General features: G+C 39.5%; 1 protein-coding gene across 9 annotated transcripts in view; it reads left to right on the forward strand.

The window, feature by feature from the left end:
* RABGAP1L (RAB GTPase activating protein 1 like) overlaps nucleotides 1-14,665 on the forward strand; it is an 828,618-nt gene that overhangs the window by 658,834 nt on the left and 155,119 nt on the right. Inside the window, exon 1 of one of the 9 annotated variants that reach the window (XM_075527736.1) lies at nucleotides 9,851-10,352. The exons of the other annotated variants lie outside the window; for them this stretch is intronic. Within the exon in view, the coding sequence (XP_075383851.1) occupies nucleotides 10,185-10,352 (168 nt within the window). The 5' untranslated portion in view covers nucleotides 9,851-10,184. Of the gene's footprint in view, nucleotides 1-9,850; nucleotides 10,353-14,665 lie in introns of those variants that run through there. 9 annotated transcript variants of the gene reach the window in all.

Raw genomic sequence — 14,665 nt, forward strand, 5'->3', positions numbered from 1 at the left:
TCCACACTCCCCACTTCATTCCTATGATATGATTTTTTTGTTCTTATTATGCCAGAGACCTGATCCGTTTGATACCTCGTGATCACACAGGCTGGTGTGCTTCTTTCATATGGGTTTTGTTGCTTCTGAACTACATGGCCGCTTGTTTACCTTCAAGCCTTTAAGACCCCAGTTGCTATATGTTTTGATAGTTAGGCACCATCAGCTTTCTTCACCACATTTGCTTATGTACCCATTTGTCTTCAGTGATCCCATCATGGAGGTGAGCTCACAATGATATGATTTTTTGTTCTTTGATGCCTGATAACTGATCCCTTCAGCACCTCGTGATCACACAGGCTGGTGTGCTTCTTCCATGTGGGCTTTGTTGGTTCTGAGCTAGATGGCCGCTCGTTTTCCTTCAAGCCTTTAAGATCGCCAACGCTATATTTTTTGGTAGCTGGGCACCATCAGCTTTCTTCACCACATTTGCTTATGTACCCGCTTTGTCTTCAGTGATTGTATCGGGAAGGTGAGCATCATAGAATACCAATTTAATAGAAAAAAACATTCTTGCATTGAGGGAGTACTTGAGTGAAGGCCCAATGTCCTTCTGCTACCTTAATACTAACTCTATAAATATATGCACATAGATCTATTTCCCCATCCTCATATATAGATATATTTGCATATGTATATGCCTTTATTTAGACCTCTATAAATACACTTTGCCTCCTAGCTTTGTCCTCTATTTCATTTGAATTTCCTCTTGTCCCACTATCATGATCAGTCTTCATTTGGGTTTCAGTAATTCCTCTTGGTTACATTACCCTTGATCACACCTTACCAGGCCTCCTACACCCTCCTTACCACCAATTTGGATCACTTGTTGTTCCCTGGTCCCTTGGTTTGTTAAAACTACTACCTTTCCCCCACCTCCCCCTCTCCCATGTCCCCCCCACAACTGTCAGTCTTCTTGTTTTCTCCTCCGATTGTTCATCCAGCCTATTTTATGTAGACAGACCTGCGGAGATAATAACATGCACAAAAAAGGGCAGAGAAAAACCAGGCAACAATATACAACAAAATAACCACAACAAACCAATGACCGAAAAAAAAAAAAAACCACAACAAGAAAGAAAAGCTTGTAGTTAGTTCAAGGCCTGTTTGTTGGGTATATATTTTAATGGGTGATTATTGCTTGAAAATTTCTGTCTCTCAGAGTCTTATATGTGTCATTCTATTGCCTTCTTTCTTGTGTGGTTTCTGCCAAATAATCAGAGTTTAGTAATTTATTGGCTCTCGTTTGTGGATGACTTATTTTTCTCATGAAGCTTTCAAAACTCTTTCTTTGTCTCCATTGTAGGGAGCAGAGAATGGGAAAAAATGTATATGGAAGAATCCTTTATTCTCATTTATTAAGAAATCTAGCAGATTGGTTTCTGGAATGGAGGGAAGCCTTCACCTTTGTGAGTTGGGGCTAAGTTCCAATCACATTCTCATAATTAATATTGTTCCCCACTCTACCCTCCTATAGTAGTGCTTCCTTAAAGTTACCTCTTGCAAGCACATGGCTGATTACTATGTAGCCAGCATCTCTAACTATAGAAGCAGGCATCGTTTTGCTCACTCTTCTGACCATGGCACCCAACCCCCTCTGTACCTTCTCCCAATGCAGGGATTAATGTAGATACCATCCACTTGTGACACATGTAACTACTGAATAGGCATATCTTATGGCTACCTATAAATGTCCCAAGATAGTAAAGGTTGTCTCTCACTTCTCCCAGTTCTATGTGGTCCATCAAGAGGAGCTGAGGTGAGCATGCTACCATAAAATATGTCTGACTCCTTTATTTTATTCTCTCTCCCATTTTTCCTATCCTGTATGACTTTACTATAATCTTTATATATTATTGCCATTCAATTGAGCCTACTTGCCCTTCAGCTGTTGGAGACTGGTTTCCTCTGAAAATAGGTGCCCCAAGCAGGGACAGTAAGAAAAGAACTCTTGAGTTATACCCCTAATGTAACAATTAGGACAGAGTAGAAGTACATCATATGATCCCCAGTCTTCGTGGAACTAAAGTGCCACAACCTTCTTATCCAGTGTTTGGTGGGTTTGAACTGCTGACCTTTCAGTTAGCAGTTGACCACTTTAATCATTATATCACCGGGATTTCTACCAGACACAGAAAGTGTAGTTGAAGCAAGAAAAATTACATATCCATTCTACCTACCGGTTAGTACTTACAAGCTACATGACTTTTGGCAAGCCACTTCTCTGAGCTTTTGAATACAATTGGTTACTAAGATGTTTTGTTTTTAATGTATAGTAAAGGTATAACAATGCTATTGGCACTTATGAACTCTAAATAAATGGTAACTATTTTAGTGGGAGGATCCCTGGTGGTGTAATGGTTGCTTGTTGGGCTCCTAAATGCAAGGTCAGCAATTGAAAACCCCTGACCACTCCACAGGAGAAATAAAGAGGCTTCCTAATCCCATAAAAGGTTACACTCTCAGAATCCCACCAAGGCAGTTCTACTCTACTCTTTAGGGTCACCATGAGTCAGAATTGGCTCAATGGGAGTGAGCTTGGTTTGGTATTGTAATGCCATTTTTTCTTTTATAGCTCTGATATGTATAAATACTATTTACATTTTCTGCCTCAGAGGTTTCTTGGGAGGTTTGTTGCCCTATGTTGCCTTATATGTGCTGACAGAATCTTCATGTTGCTGACGGTTGCTCACCACAAGGTCAGTGGTTCAAACCCACCTGCACCCTGCAGGAGAAAATGAGGCTGTCTGCTCCTGTAAAGACATACTGTCACAGAAGCTCTGTTTAGGGTGGCTGTGAGTTGGAATTAACCCAATGCCAATAGGGTTTGTTTGGACAGTATGTGCTGGCATCAGGGCAGAGACTTGTATAATTGCATATACACACACACACACACACACACACACACACATATATATATATATACTGTGCAAAACTTTTTTCCTTTGGGCTTCTGTATAAATCTTTTAAGTATATTTACTGTTTCCTGTATGTAATCGAATTATTTGGGAATAGGTAACATTTAAGAGAAAAAAAAAACTTCCCATGCCTCATTCCTCCTATCTATTATGGCCCATTGGGATATATGTATCTCATATATCTAAAAAAATTTTTAAATACTCAGTGATTTAGCATTCATTCCATTAGCAAAAATAATCCACAAAATCTTAAAAGTAAGAAGTAGTTAATTCATGAAAGCTCAGCAGTTCGATTGCACCAGAGATACCCTGCAAGAAATCGGGAGATGTACTTCCAAGAAATCGACCACTGAAAACTAAGAAACACTGTTCTACTCTGACCACACAGTGGGTCACAGTGAATCAAAATAAACACCAAGGCACTGGTTGTATTGTTATGCATAACAGTACAATTACAAGCAGTACAAATGTGATGTTCTAATTGTTCTCTTAATTCTTGGTACAAACAGATGTATATATTGTGTAAGGGATCCAACCAGCACAGCAAATCCTTCTATACTTGTTATTGTCTTTTTTTTTTGTCAGTTGGTTTTTTTTAAAACAATTTATTAGGGGCTCATACAACTCTTATCACAGTCCATACATATACATACATCAATTGTATAAAGCACATCTGTACATTCTTTGCCCTAATCATTTTCTTTTTTTTCCTCCTCTTTTCTTTTTTTACATTTAATATCAAGTCAAGACTTTACTACACTCCCAGAGGGCAGGCCACCTTCCAGTAGAACTAGAGGAGAAATCACACTTACTTTTAGCACTGTGCCATCACTGAAATTCTACTGAACCCCTTTAAAATCATGAGTTAGACCAGGCACAAGAGTGTGAACCCGCACACGTGAATGCGTGCTATTAAGGCTGTGCTGTGCAGTCCATTACTGTCTTTATTTCAAAACATGGACTTGTTCATTCAAAAACACTGAATGTTCCCATCTTGACATATTCATTTTGTGGAAACAAATTCACTTGCTAATACATGGGTTGACCCATATAACTCCACTGAAAATATGATTTTTTCACAATGACAGCTGTTGAACTACATCTGAATTCTGTGTAACATGAAGATGCCAGAGATTGAAAATTTAATAGAGAATTGGACATGGGCCATAGGAAGAAGATAGAAGTAATTTACATCTTACCAAGATGAATACAGCATCTTATTTTTAGCAAACACCCATACATATAAAAGTTTTTTTAAAAAACATGCTGAGATGATCAAGGACGATTCCTGATTCTACATATCATAATTTTAATATGATCAATTTAAATTTTTTTTAAAAACTAGCCTTTGCTGACATATGCTTATGCCTTCTGCCTAGGACTGAAAATAACTATGAGCTATGTTCACACTGACCAAGAAGGGAGTGAGAGCACTGGGGAGGGCGCTCCATTTTCAAGTCAGATTCACTGACATGACTTCTAGAAAGTTCTTTTAATGTCGACCTTGTGACTGAGGTGCCAAAGATGCAATTCTTCAAACTGATTAAAGAAGAGAGTGTTTCTCAGTTAGAAATCAAGACCGCAGATGTCTCTTATTGCCATATTGTTGGATATATTTATAAGTGAGTACTCTCACGGCAAACTTTGGATGTCCCCTCTCAACTTAGAATCTTACAGAGCAGATGGAAGGCAGCTTCATTTGTTAGGTATGATGGATTTTGATAAATTATTAAGTGCATGCCATATGCTAGGCATTTTGAGAGACTTCTTTGTATGCATTGATTTATTAAATTCTCAGGGCAACTGGGCTAGGTAGATAATACTGACATCCTATAGAAGTTCAGCGAATGTTCAGTAGGTTAGGCAAGCCATACAGCTTGTAAATGTGACTAGAGGTAATGTAATACACAATACTCTGTTTTTGTATTAGAAATATGACTAATTCTCATTACTCTCCTAGTCCAGGACGATCGTACTAGTGCCGTTGCACTTTTGTCCCCCATCCACTGTGGACAGCCGAGACGGAGGCTATCTCTACCTACTGTAGTGGTCATCACATCCTGATTCATATGTGTTTGCATGCTTCACTGATTAAAGGCTCCTGCAGGGTGGAACTTGTTACCTTTTGCACCTTTGTAACCTATGAAGTAACTAGCATGTTTCTCTGCATTTAAAACAAACAAACACAACTCTCACTGCCATCAAGTTGATTCCAACCCACCAACAGCTATATAGGATAGGCTAGAACTATCCTGGGGGTTTCTGAGCCTGGATGTCTTTATAGGAGCAGAAAGCCTCATCTTTCTCCCACGAAGCAGCTAATGGGTTTGAACCATCGACTTAGTGGTTAGCAGCCCAACATGCAACCCATTACACCACGAGAGCTTCACGTTACAGTTCCATGAGTTAAGTCAAATATGCTTTTCCTTTCACAGTGAAAATCTATTCCTATTCTGAACATGCCTGCCTGCTGGGACACAGTGATGAGTACTCGCAAGCAGAAGCTCTAATGAGGTGTGTCCCACTACCCACCTGCTTCTAGTACTCCCGGGGACCCCATGGCTTTCAGGACATCGCCAGCCCCTTAATTCTCTCCTTGTCTTTCACATTTGGCAGTTTGCTCAAATTTCCCATCCTGTCTCCAACTTAATATTTATTTTTTTAACATTTTATTGGGGGCTTGTACAGCTCATCACAGTCCATCCATCCCTCTATCCATTGTGTCAAGCTCATTTATGCATTTGTTGCCATCATCATTTTCAAAACATTTTCTTTCTACTTGAATCTTTGGTATCAGCTCCTCACTTTTCCCCTTCCTTCCCCATCCTCCCTCGTTCATGAGAGAATAATTTTTATTAACTATCCTATGGTGTTATAAGGAAACTTGAGAAATAATGTATCATAAATTCATTGTCTTTTATTAGTTTCATTTCATATTCTATAATACAGTTTTCCTCAAAAGTGTTCTGTGATTTATGCCAACAAAATATAAAATACTTGGGGGGATGTTCTGTGATTTATGCCAAGTATAAAAAATAAAAATACTTGGGGGAAAGGAGGTGAGAGTGAATGCTGTCACTCAGGAACTTTCAGGAATCCTTTAAATCTGCTCCTTTGTTTCACCCACTGATGGTCTAGAAGAATTCTTTTACATAATACTGTTCAATAGTCTATTCGAAAAACAATTCAAAAGCAGGACTGAGTTTTAAAATATTGGAAATTTTGAAAGCAGGAGCAACACATTTTTGAGGGAAAATGGGATGGAGAGCTTGGGAAAAACTGAAATATACAACTGCTTGTGTTTATCACTTTGTACGTAGCATTTTCATAAGAGTATTTAAATATTTTAATGTACCTTAATATGCTAATTAAATATCAAATTTATTCATATATGTCATAATTTAATTCATATATTATTAGTTAGCACATACAAATGTAACCATTTTTGTGTGGGCATCAGGACCAAACAACACAATTCCAAAATCTTTTGAGTTAAATTTTATTTCATTTACTAGAATTCTTTAGCGCAAGAAATTCCTTGTTTATCATTTATTTAAGAAAATGGAAATGTCTCTGTTAGTGTTTGCTGAAACCGAGTCTGTAGGGTGGAACCATTTCTCCCATACTTTAAAAGAATTTTTTTCTGCTTAAAAAGTTTTGTAAGCAAAAGGAGTCAAGATCACAATGGCTCCTTGTCGCTACATGGCAGTGCTTTGCGCACTTACACAGTAGTAGAATACACTTTTCAAACAAACTGTGTGTGTGTGTGTGTGTTGCCCACATGAACATATGAACACATGCGCACACATATGCTTGGGGGATGAAAAGCCCAGAATCTCGACCTCACAAGCTTGTACCTCTGCCATTGTCACCACCCACATCTTTTTACCAGCTGGCATTGAATTGGCTCTGACCGATGGCTACTCCAAGTGTGTCAGTTGTCTTCTTAGGGTTTTCAATGGCTGACTTTGTGGAAAGTAGATTGCCAGGTCTCTCTTCTGAAGTGCCTGTGGGAGGACTTAAACTTCCTACCTTTCTGTTCACAGCTAAGTTTCTTCACATTAACCATTTGCACTGCCCAGGAACTCAAGCCTTTCCTTAGGTGGCCCATAATAAATTTCCTTCAAAATTCTAGGTATGACTCTCAGTGTCATTTTACATGAAAACCTTTGTAGAATTTTTAAAAAGTAATTTTTGAAGAAATACAAGGTTTGGCAGCAATATATAAAAATCTCATTTAAAATATTTTTCTAAATAGTACTTTAAAAGTTTAACAACAGTAATAAAATGTTTCATTTTTCTGAGAATTTGGAAAAAGAAACCAAACTATTTTGTTATGAGTGGCTTTATCCCAAAAAAACTGATGCAGCACTGGAAACCCTCACTAGTCTATGTCAAGATACCTAGAGCAGCTACCTGGCCAACTAATAGAAGGGGTCCAAATCTGGGCATGTTCCAAAGAAAAGCATTCTGGCAGAATGTCAAAGTTATTGAACAATATCACATGTAAATAGAATTTTCCTGAGGACAATTTGAAAATTATTTAAGCAGAAATTCAGAAGAGGACCTAGTACAAAGGATATCATTGCTAATATCAGATAGATCTTGGCTGGAAGCAGAAAAAAAAAACAGGAAAATGTCTACTTGTGTCTTATTGACTATGCAAAGCTGTTCTACTGTGTGGATCATAACAAATTATGGATGCCATTTGGGAATTCCAGAACACTTCACTGTGTTTCGTGGAACTTATATATAGACCAAGAGGCAGTTTGAACAGAACAAGGTGATACTGCATTAATTTTTCAATTGGATAAAGTGTTTGTCATGGTTGTATCCTCTCACCATGCTTATCTGCTCTGTTTGTTGAGCAAATGGTTTATACCCTGGTACTAGAATATGAAGAAGGTGGCATCAGGATTGAAGGAAGGCTCATTGATAACTTTTGATATGCAAATGATACCTTGTTTGCTAGGAGTCTGAAGGATTTCAAGAAGCCCTCTGAATAAGTATTAGTCTGCTAAATGCTAAATTGGTGGTTCAAGCCCAGCCACTCTTTGGGAGAAAGATAATACTGTCTGCCGCTTTAAAGAATTATACATGTAAAAGTTGTGGAATTGGAGAATGCTCTTTTGTGTATATTTTTGCCACAATTAGAAAGTCACATGACTAACAATGAATACAAGGAAGAAAAAATGTTATAGAACCGACTATGGTGATAATTATACAAGTCTTCTTGATATGATTGAATTATTAAATTGTATGACATGTGGATGAAGTGCTAATAAAATTGTTAATAAATATATCCACTATCTAGAAACCCTTATATAGAACCAATATGAGTTGGAATCAACTTGATTGAAAGCAGGGAGTTTTTTATTGGTTTATTTATTTTGTATTAAAGAGTCCTAGTGAGGCTAACCAAAAGGTTGTATTTTGAATCCACCAGGCACTCCTCAGAAGGAAAATGTGGCAATATACTTCCTTAGAGATGCATAATCGTGGAAACTCAATCCTACATGGTCATCATGAGTCATTCAGCCTCACAGCAATGGAATTGGTTTTTGTTAATGGATAATACTTTTATGAGTTGGTGTCAACTAGGGGTGTTTTGTTTTGTTTTGGTGTACCCAATATAGAAAGTCCCTGGTGTCGTGGGTTATGCATTGGGCTGCTCACCATAGGGCCAGCAGCTTAAAACCACCAGCCAATTAAAGGAGAAAGATGATGCTTTTCAGAGAACTTCAGGGTTGGAAACCCACAGGGGCAGTTCTACTCTGTCCTAAAGGATCACTATGAATCAGAGTGGATTTGGTGACGTGAATTTGAGTGAAGGGCATACAAATGGCTTGCACCCAAGAACTAGTGAACAGGTTCCTGGGTGGCACACACCTTGGATTACTAACTCAAAGAATAGAGGGTTGACCTCACCCAGTGGGGCTTTAGAAGAAAGCCCGAGTAGCCTGCTCCGTAAACATTACAGCCAAGACAACCATGCCTAGCTTAGTCTGCTCCGTACCACGTGGGGTTGCCATGAGTTGGAGCTGACAGCAGTGGGGTTTTTTTATGGTAAAATAAGAATGTTATTGATTTATGACTATTTCTAGACTCGCAACTTTAATAGTTCCTTAAGCATATACCCTTCATGTTATGTTGCACTTTTTAAGTTGTATCATACTGCATGACAATCTTTTTATTTGCACATCCTGGCATTGCAAAATATTATTACTGCACAATCATTTCAACTTGAGATTGTGTAATTTCCTGGATTCTTGGTCCTTGTTCTGCTCTCCGCACTCCATCATTTTTGCCCCAGCATCTCTCCTCGGGGATGCCAGTATCCCAAAGGGACAGTAGCGCAGTGTAAGATCAGACTGTCATCTGTTCATGTTATTAGAAAGCAAGAGTGAAGAAAGGCCAGCCTTTCAGCTGCCAGGCTGTCTGATTTTTCTGTGAGCATCACATGTTAGGAGAAGCTAGTTCATCTGTCTGTGGGTTTGGGGTTCATGAGCATAAGCTGTCGGACTAACACTGATTGAAGGTGCACTGGGAGGGAGAAGCGCATCTGTCCAACGGCTCGCCATTGGCTTCTTATTACAGCATTCTCCCCCGAGACACACTCTGCATGCTCATTCACCTGCCTCCTCCCCTTCCCTCCCCTTCCTTTGCCACCCCTTCATTACTGATTCCCAGCGCGAGGCAGCGCAGCGGCAGCGCTGCTTGTCACGAATCAGGATTGCAATGAGCTCATCCTTTTCTCCTTGCCGCTTCCCAACTGCCCTGGCCTCCTGGCTCCTGCTGTCTGCTCACGCTCACTCAACACACAGGCGCGTGCACGAACACACAGGCTGGCGTTCTCTCTCTCCTCCCCCTGCGCGCACACGCACGCACGCGCACACACGCACACGCACACGCTAGCCCTTTCTAGGCAGCTAGTCCGTTTTTTACACATATATCTGAACTCTCTTGCCATTTTCTTCCTTCTGTCATTTTTTATTTAGATCAGAATTTTATTTCATTTCTATTTTTCCAGTCTACTTTGGGGCTCTCATACAGTGGATAATTTAGCCAAAATGTTTTTCTTGTGGAGACATTAGCTGACAATTCCCACCACAGACTGGCTGGTGCATCCTTCCGGGGAGCCCTAAGCCTGGCTCCCCTCCCAACGCAGTTCTTAACATTGTGGATAAGAGACCCAGCTCTCTCATTCTGGATACCTACTTACTGCTCATGGAAGAAGGGGTGCCCTGCCCAGCCCCAGCTGCCAAGCTCACACCCCCCGTCAAAAAGTCCCAGGACATGCACGACGAGAGGAGCAAGCTGGTGAATGAGTATGCGTGCCGCGTGTTGGAACTTCTGGGGATGGGGCATCGTCTGTTTGTGCCTCGGCTGCTGGCGGTGAGACTGTTTTTCATTGAACTCCATTTGTAGGGAATCTGCCATCCTCTGTTAGAATCCCTTGTATGCCTGGAAGAGGCTGGCAGTTTCCTGTTTCATCTTCTTACCCCCTCTCCACTGAGAAGGAAGTGCCGAATGGCCACTGCTGTGGGGCTCTCTCCAAGGCTGACCCACGCCACTCCTTAAATTGCCTAGAGATCGTGGCTATTTCATAGACCCTCGACCACTTCAGTGGTATTATCTTTGTGGCAGCAGGGAAAATATGGTTCTCTGGTTGGCTAAGCTCAGCGAAAAAGCCAAATACTAAGTGCTTGATGTAAGCATTCTGCTTTTTATGGTTCCAAAGGGTTAAATTTCACAGCAGACAGTATTGCCGGTTATCTGGACTACTTGTGGTTTTCTTTATCACCTCTCCATTTGATTGCAGGGTTGTTGCTATTTTTTTTTAAAGGAATTCCCACCCCTCTTAAAAATCCTTGAGTAGATAATTGTGGAATTCCCTCTGGGAATGATCAAACTGTATATCACCACATCACTATTGGATCTACACTATAGATCTTGGAAGTCTGGCTTGCATATTATTTGATTTCCTGAACAAGAGGGGGAAAAATATCACCCTTCTTCAGCCAAGGGTTAAAATGATGTCCCCACAATTGCTGGTGCAAGCTTTCTCGTTAGTGGTTTGAGAACCATACCTAGCAACTGTTCTATAATATAATTGGTCCACAATAGTTCGATACCATGATTTGGTGATTAAGCAAGAATAACTTAGCTTTGTCTGTGTTTTACAATGGAGTTTAAGTACCATTCTAGGCTGTATCCCTGTTATGGTTATCTCCTATTCTATTCTTTTGGGCACCCTTTTCACTTGGCTGGATTTAACTCTTTTCTCCCACGTCTCACCCTCCATACAGTTCATCTCTGTTTATTCTTATCTCTATAGTTCTCTGGCTGACTGCAAATACAATCTGTCCTATAATCACAACAAAAATATTAGGTGGCAATGCACCTGAGGGGTTTCCCACCGTGAGGAAAGTGCGCTTCTCACCGCAAGGTGGTCAGATGTGACAGCCAGTGTGCAATGACCAGGAGGTCATTCTCAAGAAATATCCCCTTGTCTTTACTGAGGCGCTATGAAAGTGCCTAATGCTTAGGTTTTAATGCCCTAGTAAAGTCATCGGTGCTCACTTGGATTTACCTTTTCATATATGTGTGTATATATGTGTATATATTAATATAATGGGAACACTGAAGATCCATGATTCTGTTGTGAAGGAGAGCTTTCATAAACATTTTTAAAAGGTAGAAAAGAACCATTTTCTTTCAAGAGCTTTGGCACGACATTCCAACAAATCCTCTGCGTTCTTTGAGGAATAGGTTCTGGTCTAATGTGTTTCTATGTGCTTAGAGTCTACCCAACTTTGTGACTCAAGGGTTTCCTCCATTAACTTTTCAGTAATCTGGCCCTGCCTATCTCTGGCATTTTTATTGTCAGTATTCTGAAGAAAAAACATGAACTAATGGCCATGACTATCTCTCATGCTCAAAACTGCCTTAAGGATGAATTTTAAACTGCCTCTGGCTCTTTCCTTTTTTATGATTTACCAGCAATAAGATCCACAGGGAGTTGGATTCACAAAATTCAGGTCTTTAGGAGGTCATATGTATCTGGATGCTGTAACTGCCCAGAGTTGATTTGGTTGCCAGATTAGGCATCCCTCAGGATTTGAGCAGGATTTTTTTATTTTTTTCCATATAATACAAGTGAAGTTTTAAAATAAACCAATCAGATAAATGAACATTTACCGAGACAATTTTTCAAAACTTGGGTCATAGTATAAGTTGCATGACATGTGAAATACTCAAAGCCTGGGTAATAATGTCACTTGCATTACACGTGAAAAGCATGTACTGAATTTTCTATGGGGTTATTTGGAGACTTCTGGTTTTGTTATATACAGATTCACTTGAAAGATTATTGGTGGAACCAGGGAATTCTGTTTTGGGAAACCACATAACCTTTAGTTAGCAATATGGCTATTGGGGTGTACTATCCAATGAGTTGCTGTTGAAAGTTTAGCATCTGCTCCAGCGGAAGGACAGTTGTTCTGCCTTCTGTTATTGGATTGGCTAATGAAGCAGGATCAATGGCTGATCTGCACAAGGTGGTTCTAAGAGGGATCCTGACACATCCAGTATTAGTCTTTCCTTTCCCAGTCAAGAGGGCAAGCACTGGAGTTTAAGAAATAACTGTCTTTATACCTGTCAGTCTTACTTATTTCAAATACCTTATTTTACTCTGAAAAGCCCAGCTTTTTTTCCCCAGATAAGACAAGTGAAGTTTTAAAATAAACTGATCAGATACATGAAATTTTACGAAGACAGTGTTTCAGGAATCTGAGTTTTATTGTTCACTGAAGCCAGAGAAGCCTTCCAATTACTAGAGCACTAACTTCAATAACTCTTGATTGGAATGAGGCCACTGAGTGAATATAGCAGCAGACTTCAAAGTTTTCCTTATTGTACTTCAATACTGCACCTAATGAAGAACAGATTCTCTATAATAAATTGGGTTAATTTAAGATATTACCCCTGGCATCAAATCTATATGTAGAATCACCAAACCTAGGTTTGTTTAGTGAAATCAAAATACCAAAGCAACAGACAAAAATACTCTAGCCATCAGCTAAGTGATACTTCCCAACTCCAAACCCTGTGCTTTCAAATGATTCACAGACCTCCAAAAATATTTCTTAATTGCATGGAAATCCTGTTAGACAATATAACTCAAAGGGAACAAAAAAGCCATGTGGGAGAGGAAATAGTGAGTGTGGAAGAGAGAACCATGCTTAAGATACCTGCTACCACTACTCCATCCCACCCCACCCCACTTTCCAGAAATCACTAAAAGGACCAAACCTAGAATTCCCTGCTCATCTGGAGCAGCCTAAACAGTTCAATGTAAGAACTACTTCCACCTACCTGCCTTCTTCTTAAAAGCACAAAACAAAACCCCACACTCTTTAAAATGTGATACTCTTGCACTGAATTTTTCAGTGGGAAAACACATTCAAGATGGTGTTAGCAATGGCACGTGGTTACAGTCCCTGCTCTGGAAGTGTGTGAAATCTGGAGAAAGGGGAGAGACTTTTACTCAGCTCAAAATCTCCCCACCCTCCTCTGGCTAGTTGGGTTTGGGTTTTCTTAATATTAATATGACATGGAATTATTTACAGATCATTATTTATGAGTATTAGTGTTGGATGTGTTTTCATTGTGGAGACTGAACACGGTCTACATCTAAGGGCTCTTAGGCTGAAGAGGAGATATTCATGTATGTACACACACACAGGATTACTTTTTTCCTCAGCTATTCCTTCAATAATCATGTTAAACTTTTTACTGTAATAAAAGTATGACAAAATATTTATCAATTCAACAGATTTTACATATAAAATCGATTATATTCATCATGTTGTGCAAGCCTTTCCAAATGATCCCACCATCATTAATAGAAACTCAATGCCCACCATACTACGATTTCCCTTTGGTCTCTGTACATTTGCCTGTGTTATCTAAGTGGAACCATTTAATATTTGTTCTTATGTCATTGTCTTATTTCAGGTTGGCATAATGTTTTGAATGCTCATCCATATTATTGGCTTGGATCAAGACTTTATTTCTCTTTATTATTAAGGTTTCATTTAGATTAAATTTCTTAAACTGTTAAATTGCATTGTGGGTTTGGTTTTTTGTTGTTGTTAAATTTGTGGACTTTTGGAAAACATTGGTTCTAATCATGGATGAAAGAGCCAAGGAGCGAGTTTATCTTAACCTGGCCTGTAAACTGCCACAAGGGTTTTTAACTGACAAGAGATTACAACCCTTCGAACAAGTTAAAGACCCAACGGCCCAAGCTGCCCTGTGCACTTCTAGTGGGCCCAAAGCTATGCCCGTTTTACACCAAACTAAGTCATACTTTTTGAAGCCCCAATGTACAAGTACTTCTTAATTTATGCTTTTATAAATTTGGATGTTTGAATACAAGATATGCCTCACATGAAGCTTTAATGAACTCATGGGACAGATTTATGTTGGTGTTTTACTATGTGCCACGCAATCTCTTAATTCATTTTCCTGGGGCTCTGAGTGCAAAGGACACTTACATTAACATCCTACTTGCCTTTTCCCTCGGGATATGTCTTCCTGCCTGCTTGAAAGGAAATGGAAGTAGGACTTGGTTAAATGCCTTTAACTGTCCTGGTAATCCAATAATGGAATTTCTTTTCAAATGAAGGAAACAGACATGTTAC

The sequence above is a fragment of the Tenrec ecaudatus genome, chromosome 1, assembly GCF_050624435.1.
Source record: "Tenrec ecaudatus isolate mTenEca1 chromosome 1, mTenEca1.hap1, whole genome shotgun sequence".
NCBI lineage: Eukaryota > Metazoa > Chordata > Mammalia > Afrosoricida > Tenrecidae > Tenrec > Tenrec ecaudatus.